Genomic DNA, 23,792 nt, shown 5'->3' on the forward strand with positions numbered 1-23,792 from the left:
TAGGCCTCCAGGGGGGCCCTCTGGCCTGCGGGGACCTCCCCGCCGGGTGCTCGGGCCAGGTGCCCCGAAAGAGCCGGGCCAGAGCTCCCGTGGGGTGTCCTGGACTCCCCGAGTGCAGCCCAAGGCCTCGGGCTGGAGCAGCCGGCGGCGCTGGGGAGGCGGGGGGGGGCGGTGGAGGGCCGCTACCCTGACCCACTGGCCCGAGGTGGCCACGGACGCGCAGCGGGGCCGGAGCCAGGCCACGGAGCAGGCCAGGCGGCGGGGGAGCTGGGCTGGGTGGGAAGAAAACAGAAACTTTTCTTTGAAAGTGACTCCGAAGCAGGTTGGCTCGGGCCCAGGCAGCCGGCGGCAGGGGAGAGGAAGAGGGAAAGTGTGGTCCAGACTCGAGGAACACGCGGGTCAGGAAGCACAGGGCGAGGGAGGCCCGGGCGGAGACCGGCGTCCAGGAGGTCACCCGGCGGGGCCCTCTCTTGCCTCTCGGGTCCCCTGGAGACCTTCTTGTCGGCCTTTCCCAGACCATTCCCCGGGGGCCGATGAGCGCATGCCTTGGACGTCCAGCATCTCGCTTTTTTTCCTTTGATTTGTCCAAGTGGCCCCTGGAGAGGGGGTTTGGGATCCTCTGTACGGAGATGTGGGGGCTCAGAGAGGGAAAGTACTTCTGTGGAGGTCACACAGCCAGTCGTTGTCGTCGTCATTCCTGGGTTTGGGAGTCTGTGTTCCGAGCCCCTGGGGGCGCTGCAGGGGGAGCCCGGATTTGTGCCGGAGTTCCTCGCAGCTCAGGGCGGTCTCCTGTTGCTGCCACACTCCCGGCGAAGTCCAAGGTCAGTTTAGCCTGAAGCCCTCCTTCTGCGGCTCGAGCCCCGGCCCTCCTTGGAATGCCGGAGACAAAGCCCTTGACCGCGAACTTCGTGGGGCAGGACTTCGGGTCTGTTTTGTTCATTGCTGTGTCCCCAGGGCCTAGAACAGGGCCTGGTACACAGTAGGTGCTCAATGCGTGCGTTGAATAAAAGAATCACAGTTTCGTCTTCTGCTTGGATTTGCGCAGACACTAGTATGGGATGGGGGTGGAGGCTCAGGGGCATGAAGCTGGTTGTCACATAACTGGACATACATGGCAGTCTGTTGTCACACTTCTTGGGAGGGACACAAGGAAGTGGATTCCCGAACTTCTCCAACGCCAAGCCCAGATCCTGTGCCCTGGGGCTGTGGGCACATAAACCACATTTGAGCAGAGACCTGAGTAAAGTGAGGGGATGAGCCAGGCAGGCATTTACAGGAAAGGCATTCCAGGCAGCTGGTACAGCCTATGCAAAGGCCCTGGGGCAGCACCGGGCCTGGCGTGTCGGAGGACCAGTGGGGAGGTGTGTGTGTGCATGTGTGTGTCCGCAGCAGAGTGAATAAGGGGAGAGAAGGAGGAGCGGAGGGCAGGGGGGCCAGTTTAGGCAGGGCCTTGGGGACCATGGGGAGGACTTTGGAATTTCATATATTTATAGACCCAGACTCAGTCCGGTGTGATGGGGGCTAGGACACAGGTTTGGACAAGGGGCCAAGGGAGAGGGTGTTCCGGAGAAGGAGATCTTAGAACTCGGCCGGGGAAGGTGGCTGGAGCTTGGCCGAGGGGGTGGGGGGCAGGGAAGGCGCATGGCAGCAGCGAGGAGGACAAAGGCCAGGGTCGTGTGTACGGCATGGCCTTCCAGGACAGAGAAAGTTGAACCTGAGCTGGCTAATGTTTAAAAATGGCTGGTGACACTCGGGAGCTGGGAATTCCAGGGCCTGGCTTTGGTTTCGTCTCTCGCTGGCTGGTGTTGGGAGGCAGACGTGGCAGCCCGGCAGAGCCAGCTACATTTGGACGCCCGCTAAGGTTGGAACGTAAATCCGGCTCGCTCGCTCCCCGGGCAGTCCATGCCGGCCCAGCAGACATGCTGCAGGGCCCGGGCGGGAACCCCAGGCTCTCCCGTGTCCTGCCAGGTTTTAAAGAAGTGTCACTATGATTTCGTCAGGTCCTGTCCTTTCTACATCCCAACAAGAAATTAACGATGACCCCTCTGTCTGTCCCCAGGCCATCACCCTGGGCCAGGCTGGTAAGTCCACTGGGACACCTGCCTGTGCCTGGTCTCCCAGCCCCCAAGATTCTAGAATTCACCCAGCAGCCAGAGACTTGTGTGTGTGTGTGTGTGTGTGTGTGTGTGTTTTCTTGTGGTTAAAAAAACATATAACGTAAAATGTACCATCTTTTTTTTTAATTTTTAAATTTTATTATGTTATGTTAGTCACCATCTTAACCATTTCTAAGCACACAGCTCAGCGGCATGAAGCACACTCACATTGTCCTGAGACCACCCCCACCCTCCGTCTCCAGAACGTTCCATCTCCCCACACGGAGACTCTGTCCCCGTGAAGCACGGACTCCCCACCCCCACCCTCCATCTCCAGAACGTTCCATCTCCCCACACAGAGACTCTGTCCCTGTGAAGCACGGACTCCCCACCCCCTGCCCCAGCCCCGGCTCCCACCCTCTCCTCTCTGTCTCTGTGGATGGGACTCCTCTGGGGACCTCCTGGGACTGGGGTCCTGCGGGATGTGTCCCTCTGGGTCTGGCCTCTCTCACTGAGCGCAGTGTCCTCAGGGTCCCTCCACATCATGGCAGGTGTCAGGGTCCTTCCTTTCTAAGCCTGGATCTTGTTCCCGCATGTGGACGGACCACACCGTGTGTATCCTTCACACGCTGAGGGATACTGGGGTGGCGTCCATCTGTGGTGGCCGTGCCCACAGGGTGCGAATATCTGTGGGGAGTCCCTGCTTTCACCTCTCTGCGGTAGATACGCAGGAGTGGAACTGCTGGGTCATGTGGGGACCCTGTGTTTAACTTTCCGAGGAAGCGGCCTCCACGGCGGCCACCCCAGCTCACGTTCCCGCCACCATGCACCCTGCTTCCAGATTCTGTGCAGCCCCCTGGCCTGTGGTGCTGTGAACCGCGTGGTGCTCGAGAATCAGGCCTGAGCTTCTCACGGCAGCCACGTGGCCTGAGCAGCCCAGCTCTCTCCCCTTTGCTCACCAGGTTGGAGCCCCACGGCCTGTCTCCGGTCCTCAGACATCCTATGTTTATTCCTGCCCCAGGGCCTTGGCACTTGCTGTGCCTCTGCCCAGCTCCTAGGACCCCACTGCTCAGAGGGGTCCCGCCTGACGTCTGTGTCGAAAGTCTCCCCCAGAGCCACTCTCTGTCCCCTCACCCAGCTTTATGGCCTTGCTGGAACGTAGAACCATGCAAAATTATCTCCGTCTTCTTCTGTGTGTTCACTTCCTGTCTGTCTTCCCCTCCCTTGGCACTCTGCCATCCCCCCCAATGCCTGGCGAGTAGTAGGTGATCACTAAACATCTGTGATGTTTAGTTAAACGTCTGGTGGTGCGTTGATCTCCCAGTTAAGAGCGGCGGAAGTTTGAGCCACCAGGATGAAGGGAGTTGTCTGATGCAGAGGGGTGGGTGCTCCCTGGCGGGAAGGGCGGGGACCGGAGGCCCGGCGGCGCCTTTGTCATGGGCTGGGACAGACCAAATTTGGGCTCATGGCCATGGACAGGAAAGAACAGTTTGTACACTCCGTCAGTGGGATCCAGTTTACATTTCTATTGTCACCACAATCATGTGCTTGTTTGAGCAAAAGGCTACAGGAGGTGGTGATGTCCTGGCTACACATGAACACCCCACGGACCTGGAGAGTCGGGAGAACTGGGCTTGGGCCAGCGCAATACACCTGGAGTCAACAGCCAGAGTGTCGCTTACACGCGCGCGTGTGTGGTTAACTATGCTTCGTTCAGGTGCTAAAGAGCCTTGTGTGCCTCGAAGAGAAGGAAGCCTTTGAGGAAGGTCCCAGGATGACGGGAGAGTGTTGGTCATGTAGATGCTGAAGGAACAAGAGTTCCAGGCAGAGGGTGCAGCCTGTGCAAAGGTCCTGGGGACAGTGGCTGCCTGGTGTATTGGAAGAACAGCCAGAGGCCCGTGTGGCTGGAGTGGAGTGGGCAACAGGGGAGAGAAGGAGGAGGGGAGGGCGGGGACGGGACAGGGCAGGTCTTGCAGGGCCTGGGGGGCTGCGGGAAGGGGGAGCCCTGGAGGGCAGTTGGCAGAGGAAGGACTAAGTTCATTTAAACTCTGAGTTTGGAAAAACGCTGTCACCAAAATGGTATTTATCCCCTTATCTGTGATGGGCCCTTCCTCTTCTGGAGTGCCTCAGATTTCAACCTCACACCCGTAAAGGAAGGCAGCACTTGAGAATGTTCACTTTACAGCTGGGGAAACCGAGGCTCGGAGCGGGGAGACGTGACCAGTGCGAAGTCACGCGCCGGGCTGTGCCAGGGCCGGGACTCAGGGCCAGGGTTCGTGGCGAGATCAGACAGGCACGGGAGCTGCCGGCCCTTCCTCAAGCCCCCAGTGTGTTTTAAAGGCTCTGGAAAGCCCACAGCTGCTCCCAGATGCCGAGAGGCCCGCACTTTTTGACTGTGACGCCCGTGCTTGGTCAGATCTGGAACCACAAGCGCGGGTCACGGGCCTCCACGTCCTACTTCAGTTTTTACCCAGGAGACACATCCGTGTTTTCCTCGTGTGGAGAATACCTTCTGAGCAGCACCGAGTGCCAAGTGGGAATGCCTGGTCTGAGGTGGACTGCAGGAACGGCGTGTTCAGGGCGTGGGGGCGGGGCGGAGGGAGTCGACCAGGTCCCGAGGAAACTCACAAGCAAGCAAACAGCATTTTAAAGCTGGCAGTGGACGTGGTCTGAAATCCCACAAGATGTTCACTTATATATGTTTCTAAGAGAGGAGCAGATAAAACCAGTCAGCTTTCCTTGCTGTGTGGCCTTGGGTAACTTACTTACCCTCTCTGGGTAACTCCATCGAGGGCTGCTCCAGGGTGTCAGAGCAGATTGTCAGACGCATCGCCTGACGTCTGGCGCGTGGGGTGCCGTCCCTGCAGGGCAGGTATCACTGGCTTGTGCAGTAGGGTCGGGGGACTCTGCTGAGATGGGGTGTTTGTCGGCGGAGACGGAGCAGGGAGGCACGAAGGATTTCTGCTGCCCCTCGCCATCCCCAACACCACAATTAAGGGCACAAGGGGCCTTTGGCAGGGGCAGAGGAATAGGGGACCCCAGCAGGGGGGGCTTTAGCTGACTGGTCAGAGAACAGGGTCCAGACGCCGGAGATCACCCCAAACTACCAAGAGAGGGATCCTGGATCTTGCTGGGCCCCACCTCTGTCAGCAGCACAGGAATCAACAGGAAGCCTGATTCCAGGCCCGTCGCCGTTGGCTGAATATGCGGCTGCCTAGCTTGTGCCTCGGTTTCCCTATCTGGCAGATGGGGACGAGAATTGAATGTCCCTGCTGGGGGAGGTTTTTGGTTTGTTTGTTTGTTTGTTTGTTTTTTAAGTCAGGGTAAGCTTTTTAAATAAGTTTTTAATTTTAATTCCAATCTAGTTAACATACCGTGTTGGACAGGTTTCAGGGGTACAATATATAATGATTCAGTGGTCCCAGACGTGACTCAGTGCTTGTCCTGATAAGTGTGCTCCGTGATCCTCTTCACCTGTGTCCCCCGCCCCCGGCCCCCTCCCCTCTGGTGACCACCTGTTTGTGCTCTACAGTCAAGAGTCTGTTTTCTGCCTTGTCTCTCTTTCCACACCTCCCCCCCCGCTTGTTTATTTTATTTCTTCAATTCCACGAATAAGTGAGATCATATGATATTTGCCTTTCTCTGACTGACTTATTTCCCTGAGAGTGTTATACTCTCCAGCTCCATCCATGTTGTCCTCCTGGGGGAGTTTTGAAGATTAAATAAGTCAGTGGAGGTGAAACTTGCGGACCAGTCTAGTCAAAGAAATGACTCACTAGGTATTAACTATTGGAATGGACCATTTCACACGGAGTGGCCTTATCAACCCTCCCAGGAACTCCAGCTTAAGCCCCGCACCCTCCAGGAGCTGCCACCCACGTCTCCCGGTGGTTTAGCCTCCCTTGCACTTGGCACAGCCTGAGGTTCTCCTCCTCATTTATTTGCTTACTTGGTCATCGCCTGTCACTCCCCCATTAGAACGTGAGTGCCATGAGGGCAAGGCCTTTTGTCCATCTTGGTCACTGCTGTGTCCCCCAGGAGGTGCTCAGCAATCAGTTCCCTTCAAAAGGAAAGGAATAAGGGTAGTGCAGTTCACATCCAATTTATGGATGAAGAAAAGGATGCTCAGAGATGTCAAGAACTCGCCGGATGACATACAGCTGGAAGTCAGCCGACTTTCAGTAAAGGCCCAGATGGTCAATATTTAAGACCTGGCAGGTCTCATATGGTTTCTGTCACATACTCTCCTTTCTCCTTTTACAGTCCTTTAAAAATTCACTAGGGTACAAAATGTACCCCCCCATTTTTATTATTGCCTCACCAACAGATCCTTTATAGACATTTTTTTCTTTAATCCCTCTGCCCCATTAAGTTTTAATATCACAGGTATATATTTATGTGCTGTATCTATATTCATATTTTGATGTTTTATACAAGAAAGAGTAAAATCTTTAGCTCCTCCATCCCCCCCAAGAACCGGTTTCACGCCCACTGAAAATGGATGGGTCCAGACCAGGGTCTCCCCACTTGGCACTGCAGACGCTGGGCCGGGTCGTTCTCTGTGGGGGCGTCCCGGGCAGTTGGGGGGGGGAGCTGAACGGCACCTGTGACCCCACCCACTCGGTGCCAGGAGCACCCCCAGTCGTGACGACCTACAGACGTCCCCAGATATTGTCCTGAGGGGCAAGGTCACCCCAGTGACGTTACTCTGTGCTAGGCACACAACTTCTTTGGCTTGACATCAGCTTTGCGAAATAGACTTTCTGAGGTGGGCCTCAGTTTACCAAACTCATCAGTTGGGTTGGTTCAATCAGATGGTGCGTGAAGCTCTTCACACAGTGAAACTCTGCAAATGAAAGCTGATGGCCTGGGGCCTGGGGCATTGTGGGGCATCGTGGGGCACCGGACATTAGTCGTCCTTTAGGCATTATCCACTCTGGGTACATCTGTTCAGACCAGAGGAAGGTGCACTTTAGGGCTGGCTGTCTAAGTAGATGGGAGGAGGAGGGGATTACCTGTGTCCATTCACTCCCGAGTTTTCATAGAAACATCCACAGGCCCTCAGCCCAATGGAACTTTCTATGCAGATGGTGATATTCGGCACCGTCCAGTTCAGTCACCACCAGTCTTGTGGGCTACTGAGAAGTCCTGAGATTCTAACTTAATTTCAGTTTAGGGGACGTAAATTTCAAGTCACATGTGCCTAGTGGCTCCCATACTGGACAGCTCGAGAAGGTGGGAGTTTTCAGGAGCCAAGTGACAGGCAAATGGTCAGCAGATGGATGAGAAATACTCCAAAGGTGAGAGGTAATTAAAATTAAGATGGCCTAATTAAAAGGAAGGACATCCTGACACCTGCCACGACGTGGAGGGACCCCGAGGACACTGGGCTCAGCGAGAGGGGCCAGACCCGGAAGGACACATCCCGCAGGACCCCACTCCCAGGAGGTCCCCGGGGGGGTCCCGTCCACAGAGACAGAGAGGAGAGGGTGGGAGCCGGGACTGGGGCAGGGGGTGGGGAGTCCGTGCTTCATGGGGACAGAGTCTCCGTGTGGGGAGATGGAACGTTCTGGAGACAGAGAGTGGGGGTGGTCTCAGGACAGTGTGAGTGTACTTCATGCCGCTGAGCTGTGCACTTAGAAACGGTTAAATGGTAAAATTTATGCTATGTATATTTAAGCACAATTTAAAAACTAAATTTAAAAAAATTTAATGAGATGGCATATAATTACAGCATCATTTTTTTAGAAACTACACTTATTTAATTAAAAAAAAAGCTTGGGTACTGTAGAAGAAAAAAAGGGACTATATTAAAAAAAAGCTTCGGCCCAATGAAGGGGGTCAGCAGAGAGCCACGGCTACCTTCGCACTCAGTGGTGAGAGACTGAGTGAGTTCCCCCCAAGATCAGAAGCAAGAAGGGACACTTGCTCTCAGCCCTTGTGTTCAGTATTGTGCTGGAGGTCCTCGCCAGAGCAATAAGGCAAGAAAAGGAAATCAGAGGCATACAGATGAGAAAGAAAAAATAAAGCTGCCCCTATTTGCAAAGTACATGATGGCCTGCTAAGAAAATTCCAAGGAATCTATATAAACGTAAATACCTCCTAGAACTACTGAGTGAGTTCAGTGGGGTTGCAGAATACAAGATTGACACACAAAACCCAGCCGCCGTTCTCCGTGCTAGCAACGGACAATTAGAGACCGAAATTAAGAACACAATGTCGTTTTCAGCCACTCCCCAAGCCTACCATTTTTTTTTTAAGATTTTATTTATTTATTTGAGAGAGAGAGCATGAGGGGGGGAGGGCCAGAGGGAGAAGCAGACTCCCCGCCGAGCAGGGAGCCCGATGCGGGACTCGATCCCGGGACTCCAGGATCATGACCTGAGCCGAAGGCAGTCGCTTAACCGACTGAGCCACCCAGGCGCCCCAAGCCCACCATTTTTTGAATGTCGGTACGTGCCAACCCTTTTACACGTATTATTAGCTGCTTCGGCGCCCTATCAAAGCCGGGGGGTGGGTTTTCCTATCTTCCCCGTTTTACTGTGAGGAAGCTGAGGCTCAGAGAGGTGGCACGGCCACCAGCCAAGGTCACAGAGTGAATGAGCGAGGGGATAAGGGCTACCAGCAGGAGCCAGCCTTAGCCCAGGGCCATCGCTCTCAATGGGTGCAAAGTAGCAGCACCCGGGACAGAAACGAGGGAGATCGCACTGATAGTAATAAAGCGCCCCCCTCCGATTGGTGAAGTGCTGATGGTGAGCCCCCCACCCTGTGGGGCAGCGTGTTGCCTCCGTTGTCAGCTTTTCGGTTCAGAACTACCTCTGAGAGAGGTGCTCTAGTTGCGCCCACTTCCCGGATGAGGAGACTGAGGCACAGGGAGAGGTGAGGCCCACAGCCCCGCCGCCCTGATTCCCGAGCACCAGCACGCAGGCGGTGCCCGGGGGACACGCCCCCTTCCTGGGCAGCACCCGCGGGCCGGCCAGGCGCTGCTGCCTGCTGAGTCCGTGTGGGCGCCCGTTCCGCAAGAGGGTCCTGTGCCCGAGGCCTGCGGCCCGACGGCCGGCTGCCCGGGCTGGGCTCTTCCCAACGCAGGGGCCACCCGTGCCCAGCCGCGTGGTCATCCAAGCAGGAGTGGCCAGCGCCAAGGGGCCGCTGGCTGCCCAGCCCGGGAGCAGCCACAGGGCGTGGGGCCGAGCCGGGCACACTCCCCTCAGCTGCTGCCCAGCCGTGCCCGGCCCGGTCGGTCACGACTGGGGCTGCCCCCATCCGCTCTTGCCGTGGGTGGGGAAACCGAGGCACGGGTCCTCGTCCTGGTGCTGTTTAGGGCATCCTCGATCTTGGCGGCCAGGAGGTGCTCAGCACACAGTGTGTGCAAAGCCACAGGGCAAAGGGTGAGGGCTCGTGGCTGTTTTAGGAGGCATCAGCACATTACCTCCACGGCCTCCCGCGGTTGCCGAGGGCCCATCACCACCGAGGCTCCCGGAGCTGGGATGGGAACCCAGGCATCTGAGCCCAGAAGCCACACGCGTCACGCACAGCCACGTGGCGGATGTCTGGACGCTGGTGCAAACTAGCAGGAAATCACCCTCCTGAGGGGGGAGCGCAAGTGTGCCGTGGGGTGGGCGCTTCTTCATTGTTTCAGCCTCAGTTTTCCTTGTCTATGAGATGGACCCAATAACGCTGCCAGGTGTGTGGCTCTCTTAAGGATTTTAGGAACGTCTCAAATGGGAACAATAAAGCGCCACATTGACGGTCATCTTCGGGATTTAAACATAACACCAACAACAATAATAATGTGAAGGACATCCCCATGTATCCAGTTCTTGGTATCATCTCTTTACCACCCCTTGGTGGTGCTTGCACCCATTTGAAGGAGAGAACTGAGGCTCAGAACAGTTCAGCAACATGCCTGATGTCACACAGCGATTATGTCTGGCTTTGGGATGTGGCAGGTGGAAGGGGCTGATTCTCTTCCTTTGGCCTTTGATGGTGATTCCCACCACCTTGGTCTTTGACCTGAGAGACAACTCAGGGCCAGGGGCTCCATCTGGCTGGGCTTGGCCATGGGCCCCCCCAACCCCTGCATCGGACATGGAGGGGGGTGCGGGAGGGGGGTTGGCGCTACTCTCCATCCAGGCCGCCAGAGCTGATAATGCTGAGCTCAGCGTCTGTCTGCTTCGCCCGTCTGCCAAGGAGCCTGATTATTTTTAGATAAGATGGAGAGGCGGGCGCCAGGGTGGGAGGGAGCCCCCAGGCCAGGCGGGTGGGTGGCAATATAGAAGCTGCAGGGGGACGCCCCTCCGCCCCCTCCTGGGCGCCCTGCGTGGCAACCCAAGACCAAGTGCTGGACCCCCAGGACTTCGAGGGCAGAGGCCGAGCAGAGGGGGCCTGAGGGCTCAAGGACTCATCTCTTTGGCCCTCAGTTTCCCCATCTGTAAAATGGGCGTAATGGTGGCTCCTGCCTCCCAGGGTTAAGGCAGGTTGAATGAGTTACCCTCACGAGTTAGCAAGTGAGCTACCTTCATTTCATAAATGAGGAAACAGACTCAGGGAGGGGAAGATCTCCAGCCTGCGACTGAGCCAGCCCCTGCACACAGGTACTGCCATGAAGAGGTCCTGCCAGATGCCCATGACCCTGTGGGGCAGCAGCCAAGGGAAGGGGCCAAGCGGAGACCCCGGGGCCTGGGCGCATTGGGGGCCACTTCTCCACGGCACTGCCCAGCCTGGCCCCAGCACGGTGTCTCCTCTCCCCCTGGGGTGGGGTTCCCTGCAATGTCACCACCTCCTCCTCCTTCTCTCTCTGCAGACGCGGAGCAGAGCGGCAGTCCCCGGGCAGGGATGGGCTCCGACCAGGAGGACAGCAAGCCCATCACACTGGGTGAGTCTGGGGATGCTGAGGAGGGGGGGACCCTGTGTGCTCTGCGTGGCCCTGCGTGGGCACCTCAGAGATTAATGGATTCATTCATCACAGCCATGCCATGGACAGGTGCTGCTGTTATTCCATTGTGTAGATGGGAAAGCCGAGGCTCAGAGAGGTTAAGGGGCCTTCCCAGGGGCACCCAGGAAGCTGGTGTTGGAACCCACAACCCTTAGCTCCCAGCATCCGGCCACTGAAGTGCTCACGCCACAAGAGAGGCCCCATGGGGCCCTGCAATCCCATGGGACATTCAATGGGTGAGCAAGGCGAGTCACTCCTATGTTGGTGGGAAGCGAGAGAGTCAGCCTCAGGCAGGGCTGGGAGCAGAGCCCCGGAGAACAGAAAGAATTCAGAAGCTGCAGAGGCCCTGCTTCTGCCCTGGTCTGCCCCCATAATCACCCCCCTGGACCAGAGCAGTCACCTCCACCCTGGTCCCCTGGCTTCTGCCCTCACCATCCCCAGTCTGTCCTCCCTAAAGTAGCCAGAGAGCGCCTGTGAGCACCTGAGTCAGGTCCTGTCTTCCTCCGCTCACAGCCCTCCAGGGTTCCCACCTCCCTTGGGGTAAAAGTCCTCCTCTGACCCCCAAGGCCCTTCAGGATCTGTCCCTCTGCCCTCCCCTCCACCCTGTCTCTCCCTCACTCTCTCTGCTCCAGCCTCATGGGTTCCTAGCTGTTCCTCCAACAGTCCAGGCCCAGTCCCTGCCTCAGGGCCTTTGCATGTGCTTCGCTCTCTATTTGGACAGCTAACTGCTCTCTCTCTCTGTCTTTGGATCTCCCAGGTCTCAGCTCACATGCTCCCCTCCCAGAGAGATCTTCTGATCTCAAGCAGCCTTAGCCACTCTCAATGGCCACCTTCTGTTTTATTTCCTTCTGAGGAAGTTAGTGATTGCATATGTATTTGCTTAGTTGCTTAGTGACTGCACATGTGTTTATCTCTCCTAATGCAACGTCACCTCCTTGAGGGCAGAGGCTTTTGTCTGTCCTGATCACCATTGTGTCCTCAGTGCCTAGAATAGGACCTGGTACATAATTAGTGTTCAATAAATATTTGCAGAAAGCAAAAAAGGAGAGAGGGGGAGATGAAGCAGAGAGAAAAAGAGAAACTAGAGAGATGGTATAGCAGGGGCGAGGAGGGAGGAGAGATGAAAAGGAAGGAAGGAAGAATGGAAGAAAAAGCAAGTGGGTGAGGACATCCCCATAGGAAGGACCAGCACAGGGAGGCCGGATGGTTTCAGGAGGTTCACAGGCCCTCAGGCTGCTCACCACTGGCTGTCTGTGACCCTGAGTCCTCCTTGGCCTCCTGTGATCTCCAGGCGCCTGCCTCCAAGCCAGATGTTCAAGGCAGGCGGGGGCAGCGGCGCTTGGCCTGGTCCCATGGGGAGCTCCAGTGTCTGGCGGGGGGGAAAGCGCTTCCTCCCACCCGCCAGGGAGTCCCCTGGAGATGGAGCTGGGCGAGTGCTGCACAAACAGGAAACCCCGGTGGGGGGGAAGGCGGAGGGGCGTGCTGACACCAGCTGGCCATCTGGGTGGCAGGAAATGGCCATGGCCACTTCCCCTGGACACTGGGGGGCCATCACCCTGTCCTCCCCTGGACACTGGGGGGGCCATCACCCTGTCCTCCCAGGGATGTTGTGGCCCAGAGCCCCCCAGCATGGGGCTGGGCATATAATAATTGCACAGTAAATGGTGTTCACAAAGCTCATAACCAGGGAGGCTGGAGTTTCTGGACTGGTGGGGGCTTGGATCTCCCACAGCTGGGGAAACTGGGCACCAAGATCAGCTCCCTGTGGCCCATGCTGCCCCCTGGGGGCCTGGAGAAGAACTGCTCTCGCCACCCCAAAAAGCCTAGCGCTGCCCACCTGCTGGTCCTGACCCGGCTCGGACAGCCCTCCCTGGCTCCTTTCACTCCAGCCCTGTTGGCCTCCAGCCCCAGGGCCTTTGCATGGGCCACCAGTGGGAATATTGTGGCCCTCAGGGAGGCAGCAAAACACCACGTTTAAGATCACCCCAGTCACAGCAACCAACACTTGCTGTTCTTGCCGTTTTCCAAATTTTAATGCATCCACTCCTCTTATCCACCCCTACCTGGAGGTCTTGGTAAAATGTCACCCACAGCAGGGTTTGCGTGCAGTAGGTTACCTTTCCAGCAGGCTCCCCTAACCCTGCCTGCCTACCACTGCCTGACACGTGGCGCATTTGACTTCATGATCTTAAATATTTTTTTATTGTGGTTAAATTCACAGAACATCAAATGTACAGTTAGTGTGCAACCCCATCACCTCTATCCAGTTCCAGAACATCCCCTCTCCCCAAAAGGAAACCCCGTCCCCATCAGCCATCACCCCCATCCCTGCCCCCAGCCCATGGCCCCCACGAGCCCCCTTCCCGTCCGTGGATGAGCCTGTTCTGGACGTGTCACCCACGTGGACTCACACCCCGTGTGGCCTTCTGTGTCTGGTTCCCTCCCTGAGCGTCATGGGCTCGGGGTCCGTCCCCGGGGCAGCGCGTGTGGGCGCCTGGCCCCTGCTCACGGCCACGGGACACCCCCGTGCATGGATGGACCACGTTTTGTGTATCCGTTCATCTGTTGAGGGGTTGTTTCTAGTTTGGGCTGTTGTAAGTCACGCCCCTACGTGCATTCATGTACAGGGTTTTGTGTCTTATTGACATCACATGTCCACTGCCCACACCGGACAGTGAGTCCCAGGAGGGCAGCCGCTGTGTCTGCCTCATTCCCGGTGTCTGCAGCGCCCAGCTCAGAACTGGACACTAGAGGCACTTGGTAAATGCTTGTTGAGCAAGTGAATCCTGCCCGTGTGGGCCTCTGGGGGCACAGCAGGCCTGCTCTCAGCTGTCTGAGGTCAGCCAGGGCTCCCGCCGTCTTGGAGCCAACCTGTTTCCAAAGCCATAAAATGGGTCCCGGCCACCCCACACCAGAGAGAAAGGTCTCTCTTCCTCTGACATTAGGAGGAGTGGTTCTGGGGGACACTGGGGATTTTAACTGCTGCAGGGGGGCCCTCCATTCAGCCTGTGGTTCTGAGCCGCTGCTGTTGGCCAGGCTCTGGTCTGGGCACTAGGGACACTGGGACCTGGGCACACAGAACCCCATCATCACAGAGCTCCCAGTCTGGAGGGGGAAGGATAAGAAGCTGCAGCATTGCATGGTGTAAGGAGTGACGCAGAAAGCAAGCCAGCCCCTCCTGGGCAGTTGATTCATATCTCTCAGCCGCCCAGATGACAGGGTACGTGGCCTCCGTTTCCGAGATTAGGGAGCAGGGAGGCTCAGGGATGGGAAGTGACTTGCCCAAGATCAGATCCGGGCAGCAGGGCCGAGATTTGAACCCGGGTCCGGCCTCTACCTCCGTCTTGCCACAGGGCTGCAGGGGGTGGACAGGGTGACCACTCCAGCCCCCGGAGTGTGGGTAGCCCAGGGTGTCGAGGAAGGAAACAGACCCAGTGAGCCCCATTTTCTCCCTGTTCCAGACACCACAGATTTCCAGGAGAGCTTCGTCACCTCCGGTGTGTTCAGTGTCACCGAGCTCATCCAAGTGTCCCGGAGTGAGTGTCCCCGCCCACCCTGTGCTGGGATCCAGTGAGGGGAGGGACTCCCACAGGGAAGGGGCACTGGAGAGGGAGAAGGGGCTTTGGGAGGGGAGGCTCTGAGAGAGAAAGGGTCTCAGGGAGAGGCGAGGAGCCCATCACCCTGCCCTGCTCCCCTCTGTCACCACGCCAAGGTCCCCAGGAAGGGCGGCATCCAGGCCCTTCCTAGAACCCAAGGTCAGGGCAACATGCTCCTCCCCAGGAAACAGACTGCACATGGAGGATGGAGGGTGCTGGAAAACCTTCTGCCCCTGTGTCCTTTCCTGGGGCCTCCCGACCCCTCCAGGAGGAGACCCCAAAGGGCCCCACCCCCCTCCTCTTGCCTCCTGTTCCCTTACCTTGCTAATGGACCTGCTGGGGACCCACTCCCCTGACACTCCCCACTGAATTCCACCCCAGGGAGTTCACCCTGACCGTCCCCCTGACCGTCATCCTCCCTGTCCACATCAGCAGAGCCTGGCTTCAGGGAGCACTTGCAAGCTTGGCCTCCAGCTCTGCCTCACAGTGTGAACCAGCTTTCTTGCCGGCTTTGGTCTTCTGATCCATAGAACAAGGACAGTTTCAGCCAAATTAGGAACCAGGCCCAAACAGGGAAGGGGTTCCCTTTCGGACTGGCCAGCCCCCAGATGGCTCTCCGCACCCTCCAGGGCACTGCGCCCCTGGACCTTGCGCCCTCTCTCACTCTGCTCGCTCTTGCCCTCCGCAGCCCCCGTGGTGACTGGAACAGGACCCAACTTCTCCCTGGGGGAGCTGCAGGGACACCTGGCATACGACCTGAATCCAGCCAGCACAGGCATGAGAAGAACGCTACCCAGCACTTCCTCCAGCGGGTACGTGCCCTGGTCCCCGCCTCGGGGCATTTAACGACCCCTCCCCTACGTCCATCTGACCCCAGTGGTTCATTCCTCTCCCTGCAATGCCTGCTTTCAAGGTCCACCTGGTAAACTCCTACTGATCCTTCAAAACCCAGCCCCTAGTGCTGCTCTCCCCAGCCCTGGCACCCCAGTAAGAGTTCCCACAGCCTTGAGTCCTGTGAGCCCAGCCCTGGAGAGTGCACGAGTAGGTGGCCACTGGTTCTTGCTGCGATACGCTGTGTAACCTTGAGCTGGTCACACCGTGCTTGCCTGGGTTTCCCCATCTGTAAAATGGGACCGTAGTCCTACCCGGGTGTTCTGAGAGTTCCGGGAGGCCCCGTGATTAGCCAGGTCCACGGGGTTTTAGTGCACAGCCCGCTAGCTGCCGCCTGCCCTCGGCTGAGCCCCTCGCGCCTCGGCCCCACGCGTCCCATCGGAGCAACGAGCAGGTTGAGACAGGCGTTCACGCCACCCGCCGACAGCCCGCGGCTCCCGCCGCGTCTCGCGATAGCACCCTGCTCGCCCTGCCCGCTAGGGACCGGAAGTTAGCTCAGCCTGCCCACACCCTCGAGTCTCCGTGGTAACCGGCCTGCGCTCTCCTTCCCTCACTCTTTAGGAGCAAGCGGCACAAATCGGGCTCGATGGAGGAAGACGTGGACACGAGCCCCGGCGGCGATTACTACACCTCGCCCAGCTCTCCCACGAGTAGCAGCCGCAACTGGACTGAAGACATGGAAGGAGGTGGGCCTGCGGTGGGGGCGGAGCCGGCCTCCGGGTCGGGGTGGGGTTACCGCGTCTGGGACTACATGTCCCGGCAGGCACTGCGCGGGCCCCCAGGGTGCGGGAACCTCGGGGGCGGGGCTGGAGCCGCGGAGCCTCCTGGGAATTGTAGTCGCGGGGGATGTTCGTCGCTGGAAGTCCGGGCTCTCGTTCCCGAGGTTTTTGGTTCCGCTGAGGCCACGGTGAGCGGAGACTGCCCCTCGTGCGACTTTCCTGCCCTCTGCTCGGTAAGGCCTCATCCCCGTGGGGTTCATCTCCGCGGCGTTCCCGAATGGACTCGGCAGCGCTTCTGATCAGCAGGGCGCTTCTTCCCGGGGTCGTCCTCAGACCCTTATCTAGAGGCCCCCCCCCTCCCTGGATCCTCGTGTTCTTAGGGGATTCTCATCCCCGCGGGGCTTCGCGCGTGTGAGTCCAGCTCTCTCCGAGCCCCGTCGCTTTTCCCTCGGTGTCCTTTCCGGGGAGATCGTGTCCTCGTGCTTCTGTCTTCATTGGCCCTCCCCAGATCGGGCTCCTGTCCTGCAGGGGCACCGTTTCCATCGGCGCCCTTCTGTGCAGCGCTGGCTCCCCAAGGGCCTCCTCCAAAGATCCCCCCCTTGGGGTCCCCGTCTCCACCGCGATTCCCCTCCGAGGAATCCGAGGTTCTGCTCTGCAGCGGCCGGCCTCGGGGATGCTCGCGAACTGGTGTTCAGGGCGGCCTACGCGCCTGCCTTACCCTGGGCACGGCGTCCCTGGTGACGCTTAGATCTTCAGCGGGATCTCTGCCCCGGATTTCAGAAGCATCACACTGTCCAGACCCTTACCCCTTATCAGGGGTTCACCCCACGATTAGCCAGGGGTTGCCAACCTGGACTCGGGTGCACCGGCCCATACAGCCTCTGGTGAACCCACTTCTCTGAGCCTCAGTTTCCTCGTCTGTAAAATGGGGTTGTTAATACATGCACTACCCATCTGAGGTTGTTTTGGGGATTAAGTGTGTTAATGCATTTGGTGTCCCTAAAACAGACCTGGCACATAATACCCCCCCAATAAATCTTAGGAGTGGTTCGCTTGTGTCCTCCCCCTTTGTCCCTCCTCCCCATCCCCCAAGGGCCAGCTTTCCTATAAAACTCTGTCTATACAGAGTGTCATACCTCCAGGATTCCTGGAAAGCAGTATAACATTACAGTTAAGAGCAGGTTTAGATGGAAGAGAGACTGGGGTTTGAAATCCAGCTCAGCCACTGGCTCGCTGTATGAGCTGTGTAACTTTGGGCAGGTGACTTGACTTCTCTGAGCCTCAGTTTCCTTATGTCCCAAATGGGATTGATGAGCTAACTGTTCTCTCCTGGAGTTGGAAGGAGGAAATGGTAGGACGTGCCTAAAGCAACTCTCTGGCACATGATAAGTGCCCAGGACACAGTTCATTGTTTGTGTCTTTATACAATTCCCATCTCTATGAGTCAGTCTCTAACTCATCTGGTTGTACATTCGAGCCCAAGGGTCCTCCCTCTTCTACTATGTTGGCTTTCGGAGCCGGTACCTAACTTTGGGAGGATCTATTTATTATAGACTCTAATTTATGGGTCACAGTGTCTCTGTGCATTCCCCGTTTCTGTCAGTCTTGCCTCTATAAAAATCCTGTATTTAATAAGCTTTAAGTTTGATTGTGAGAAACAGAAAACCCAAAAGGACAGGACATTTCTCCCGAAAGTAAATGTTCAGCCATCAGCAACCCTGGACATGTATGTTGTGCAGGACTTAGGCTCCTGCCTTATGCTCCAGTGAATATGGTTTTCTTTCCCACCTCGCGGTCCAAGACAACTGCTGGAGCTTCAGCCATCATGTCTACTTTCCAGCCAGGAGGAAAGAAGGGTCAAGTATGAGCATGTCCTCGCCCTTTAAGAATAATTCTCAGAAGATGCACTTACCTCTTCTGCTTATCTCTATGCCCCTGACTTGGTCTTGTGGCCACACTCTGCCCCGAGGGACTCTGGGAAATGTCGTCTTATTTTCGGCAAGTATGTGCCCGTCTCAAATTTAAGGGTTCTGCTACTAAGGAAGAAGGGTAGAGCAGATGTTGGGAGACCGTTAACTTCTGCCCTGTCATTTACTGGTTGGGAAGCCGAAAGCACTCCTCATTGGCTCCATGATTGACGAGACTACAGATAAGCTATGTACTACCTAGAGGTGGAGGACAGCCTCTGTGATGTAGGCACAGCAGCCCTGAGAGGAAAAATTATAGCCTCAAGTCTATGGATTAGAAAAAGAGAAGGGATGGACGTAAAAAACGTAGCTTTCAATGCAGGAAGCTCAAAAAGGAAAAAAAAAAATTAAAAGGAAGGAAATGTTCTCGAGAGTCACTGGACTGGAGCTGGGTCTGAACTTCCTGCCTTGAGCATGAAGTGGTGGCCGTGGGGGAGGGGGAGGAACCCACACCCGCTCCTGTTGTGTGCTGGGGAATCGAGGGTCGCAGGGGAATGTCAGAGGGGATCTGTCCCCTCCAGCCTCTGTTGGTTGCCTTGGGTGATGGCAAACTCGCTCCCTCCTGCGGGACCCTCGGTATAACCCCCACCCCCCATCCCCGCTGTGACCCCCACTGTGTGGCCTGTCTGGGCCCCGCAGGAGCTCCCAGCCTAGTGGGAAGATGGATTCATCTCCTCCCCCCTCCTCTTCCTCTTCCTCCTCCTCCCCTCCCCCTTCTGCCCCTCCCTCTCCCCTTCTCCTCCTTTCTCTCCTCCCTCCTCTGCCTTTGCCCCTCCTCCCTCTCCTCCCCCTCCCATCTCCTCCCCCCTCCCCCACTTTCTCCTCCTCCTGGCTTCCTCCAGCTTCCTGTCTAGACGGCCCCCAATTAGCTGCTCATTAAGGGGGCTAAGCTGATTAGAGCACTCTTCCCTTCCTCTGCTCTGGCCACAAGGGCATTGCTCAGCTAACAGCCCCCCAACCCCAGCATCTCTTACCTGGGGGGGGTCGTGTCAGCCCCACCCAGGCAGCATTCCCACATCCACACCTCTCAGGCCTTTGCCCTTTCTATGCCCAGGTAGGAGTGCCTTTTCTCCTCCTGGCCACCCCCTCCCGAGGCCTTCCCTGGTTACCCACCCATGGGGGCCAGAAAGGGGCACCCTCTGCTCGGCTGCCAGACTGCTTGGTTCTTGCTGCTCCTGGGGCCCTCCAGCAGGGGGTGTAGGCCCCCCCACATGCAGTTTTGGTCCAGGGTGAAGCAGGCGGCTCCCTTCTCTCTGTCACGTGTCGGGGGGGCTTTGTCCACCTCTGTGGAACTCGGGGGCGGGCAGGAGGGGTGCAGAGCGTGGCCGGTGGAGGTGCGGTGGTAAGAGTCAGCCCCACCAGTTCTCTGCTCCGTGGCCTCCAGCCAGTGACCTCCCATCAGGCGCCAGTGTCCACATGTGGGGGAGACTCCTGTAAGCCCTGCGCAGGGCAGCTGCGTGCCTGCCCACGATCTTGCAGAGGGCCCTCACCCGGGCCGCTCCGCCCCCAGGGGACTCCAGTCAGGACATTCAGGTTGTCACCGCTCTGGGGAGGGGCTCCCAGCACCGAGGTGGTGGGGCCAGGGATGCAGTACACCCCCGCAGTGCCCCGCACGCCCCCGCGGAGAGCCACTGGGCCCCACGTGCCCTGCATCATGCAGGCTCACCAGATGATGGCTGGTCTTGGCAGAGCGGCACGCCCCCACCCATCACTCCGCCTGCACACACCGCAGGGGGCCAGCCCGCGCGTGCGCCCGCTGGGGCCAGGGAGCCCCAGACAGTGGAGCTGGGACGGGCTTGTGTGTTGAGCAAGTGGATGCACATGCAGGTGGGTCCACTTGGTGGAGGATGTGCTTAGACAGGTGCCAGACGGAGCGGGGAGGCGGGGGACGCGAAGGGGGGGCTGCAGGCTTGTGTGCTCAGTAAAGGTGGCCCTTCTCAGATGGGACACAGACCGGGCGCCCGGATGGGAATACAGGTAGACGTGTTGAGCAGCAAGATGCCTGCTCGGACCCAGGGGCGGAGGCCATACCAGCAGCGTCCTAACCGGACGGCAGCTACTCAGGGGCATTGCAGGCAAGTCTGCTGAACCACTGAGGGATACCCGGATGTGGGAATTCACACTCAGGGCCTCCGGGGGCCTGCCCAGCAGCACGGAGGGCTATTCTTTCTTGCAGGGCCTGGGGTCAGGCTCCCCCCTCCCTCCCGCCTGCCCTGGTTCCCCCAGGCCCCATCTCAGGAAGCTCTAGAAGGGCCTGTAGAGATGCGCTGGGGGGCAGGGTCCAACCAGGCTATTGCCATCCAGGACAGGCTGTTCTAGGAAATCCTCCTAAGTGAGCGTCTCCTGGCCCTAACCTCGTTCCCTCGTTCCCACCACAGCCCCATGGCAGCAGGGATCCTGCACTCGCGCATGCACACACACACAAACACACACACACACAGCCCCCAGGGCCGGCTGCCTCCCTGCTGACCACCTCTGTCCCATCAGGCCCTCCTGTTCCCTGGGAAAGCTTGGCTGCCAGGACCCGCTGACCCAGCTCCCAGGACTCACTCACTCACACCGCGTGTGTTCAGGGCTGGCGACCAGGGTTGTAACAGCAGAACCAGCTGACTGCCCTAATGGCCATGGGGGGCTGGTTCCCAGATCTGGTTCACCGAGGCCAGCAGAGGGACCACGGGAAGCAGGACCCAGCGGTGTGGCTGAGGGAACACGCCCCCCCGTCACGGGGCACGCGCGACAGGAGACCCCAGAAACCATGACAGGAAGCCTCAGGAGGGAGCGGCTCTCGCCAGGGCGACTCTGCCCAGGGACCTCTGTGGTTGTGGCCCGGGGGGGCTCCTGGCATGGGGGTGGGGCATGGCAAGGATGCTGCTCGGCCTACAGCGTGCAGGATGCCCCCCCCCAGGGGAATGACCTGCCCTGACGTCAGCGGTGCTGGATGGGAGGGAAGGCACACCCCTCACCATGTCTGAATCCACTCTGAGTCTCAGTAGGTGTGTGTCACTCTAAATTATATTTTTAAAATAATTTCTAAGCATATCCATCTGCAGGCCCCACATTCCTGAGATTCTGGTCGCAGGGGTGGAGCCGGACCCGGGACTCTGCACTTGTCACTCTCTTCCCGCACATCTGGGGGACGGCAGGGGTGGGGGTGCCAGATGGAGGGTGCAGGGGGCTCGCCTATCTCTGAAGGGCCCCCTTGTGCCCAGCAGAGGCGTGGTCTGCCCCCGTCGGGACAATGGGGACACTTGTGCCACGGTCTCTGCGGAGTCTCCGTGGGCCCGATTTACACGTCATTCACGGAGGGAGGTGCCGGGGGCTGAGCTGGAGGCTGTCAGGGTACCGGAGGGCCAGGGGTGCCCCAGGCAGCTGGGGAGGTGGTGAGGCCCCTCTGCTCGGGATTGCCGCAGGTCAGGCAGGTGCCGGGCCCTGGTCTAGCAGCTGTAGTCTTCTGTCTCCCTTTATCCTCACGATGGCCCCACAGGGAAGATTCTGTTCCTCACCCCGGTGAGGATGAGGTCTGCACGCGCAGAGACACTCAGGGCCTTGTCTGTGTCCTGCCAGCTCACCTCTGCCTGATGGGGCTTTTGAAGGGACCCTGCGGCCTTCTCTCCAGAGCCTGGCGGCCCCCGGGGCCTAAGGCAGCCCCGAGCGGACCTGTGTCTGGAAGGAGAGAAGGCGGGGGCCAGGCTGTGACGTCCAGGGGCCTCTGTGGGCACCAGGCTCCTCGTTCCGTGGGCCACATGACCCCGTGCAGCCCCTCTCTGTGCTCAGAGCCCCAATTCTCTGTGCTCGGAGCCCCAGTGTGCAGCCCCACCGCGGACAGTGGGCTCCCAGGCCCTCGGCCCCGGGGTGCTGGAAGAAGGAAGGGCCAGGATCTGATGCCTGCAGCCCTGTGACCCTCTGGCTCCTCCCACGCAGGCATCTCGTCCCCGGTGAAGAAGACCGAGATGGACAAGTCTCCGTTCCACAGCCCGTCTCCCCAGGACTCACCTCGCCTCTCCAGCTTCACACAGCACCACCGGCCTGTCATTGCCGTGCACAGCGGTGAGCACGGGGGCCCCGGGCAGGGAGGGCAGCTGGGCCCTCTGACCAGGCCCCCCTCGGCCAGGGACGTCCCACAGGCCATCTGACCATGAGTCCTGTCACCGTGGCCTCCCGGCCAGGCGAGAAAACCTGGAGGTGTCGTGGTACAGAGCGCCTGGCCCTGACTCTGTCTCTTGGGCCTCGGTGTCCCCTTCTGTACAGGAAGGAGGTACAGTCTGGGCTTGTCCCTCAACCTGCTCGCCTTATCTCACACTCAGCCCCCGCAGGGTTGGGAGGTCCCCAAAGGGGGTGGACACACGCAAGGCCACCCGGGTGATACAGGGGTGCCACGTGAACAGGAGGGAGACCCACTCAAGCAGCCAGTGGGTGTGCGCTGAGCTGGGCACAGTGCCCCTGGTTCTGTGTTTGCTCACCTGGCAGTTGGGGCTCATAAACATTCCCCACCCCACCCCGGGACTGTGTTTAGGACCGAACGAGCTAAATCAAGGGCTTGAACATCTCCGGGGAGCCTGTTGTTATGATGATAACACTTTAGCTCTGCACGGGGCAGACACACATACAGGGAGGCGGGTAAAAACCAGCATGGTGCCGTGGTTTAGACCACGAGGCAGCAGACCAGGCCACGGCTGCCGCTGTAAATAAGGTTCCACGGCTGCGTGGCCTCGTCCACCCGTTGACACGTTGTCTGTGGCGGCTCTCGGGCTGCAGTGGGCAGGTCCAGTAGCTACAGGAGAACCTAGGGCCTGAGAAGCCAGAAGTACGTACTGTTTGGCCAGGAGCTGGAGAGAGGACGGGGGGACTGAGCCATGATAGAAGCAGGGCTGCCTTTGGGGGTGGTGGAAATGTTCTAGAATGACGGCGCGAATATACAAAAAGTCATTGGATTGTTTAGAAAAAAAAAAAAAAGCAAATACTACGCGGGCACATTACTCACCTGTGAACGGGAGCGAGGTGCCCACACGGGACGGACCCCAAGCCCACGATGCTCAGGGAGGGAACCAGACACAGAAGCCACACGGGGTGTGAGTCCACGTGGGTGACACGTCCGGAACAGGCTCATCCGCGGACGGGAAGGGGGCTCGTGGGGGCCGGACGGGGAGGGGGTGGGAGGGTAACGGCTGATGGGGGCGGGGCTGCTTTTCGGGATGATGGCAATGTCCTAAAAGAAATCGTCATGGTGGTTGCACAGAGAATGTGCTAGAAACCAGTGAACCGTCTACAGAAAGAGCTAGCCGAGCCTTGGGTTGGGCTCTGGGCTGTGGGGCCAGACCTTCCCCTGGGTCTGCCACCTGCTTGCTGTGTGGTCTGGGGCGGGGGACATAACCTCAGAGAGCCATCATGTCATCCTGTTTCAAAACCAGATGAAACCGGGGCACCTGGGGGACTCCTTCGGTTCAGCATCCAACTCTTGATCTCAGCTCAGGTCTTGATCTCAGGGTCGTGAGTTCAAGCCCTCCATTCGGCTCCATGCTGGGTGTAGAGCCTACTTAAAAAAAAAAAAAAGGGGGGGAGGTGATACCACCACCCGTGGGCTTATGGTA

At 58.4% G+C, this 23,792-nt stretch overlaps 1 protein-coding gene across 4 annotated transcripts in view; it reads left to right on the forward strand.

Annotated features, from left to right (window-relative positions):
- NFIC (nuclear factor I C) overlaps window positions 1-23,792 on the forward strand; it is a 65,215-nt gene that overhangs the window by 31,522 nt on the left and 9,901 nt on the right. For all 4 annotated transcript variants that reach the window (XM_081797969.1, XM_081797932.1, XM_081798027.1 and 1 more), the window contains exons 3-7: window positions 10,900-10,971; window positions 14,493-14,567; window positions 15,316-15,439; window positions 16,080-16,204; window positions 22,126-22,251. In XM_081797969.1, coding sequence (XP_081654095.1) covers window positions 10,900-10,971; window positions 14,493-14,567; window positions 15,316-15,439; window positions 16,080-16,204; window positions 22,126-22,251 — 522 coding nt within the window. The remainder of the gene's footprint in view (window positions 1-10,899; window positions 10,972-14,492; window positions 14,568-15,315; window positions 15,440-16,079; window positions 16,205-22,125; window positions 22,252-23,792) is intronic.

This window comes from Leptonychotes weddellii, chromosome 1, assembly GCF_054177405.1.
Source record: "Leptonychotes weddellii isolate Sample4059 chromosome 1, ASM5417740v2, whole genome shotgun sequence".
Classification (NCBI taxonomy): domain Eukaryota; kingdom Metazoa; phylum Chordata; class Mammalia; order Carnivora; family Phocidae; genus Leptonychotes; species Leptonychotes weddellii.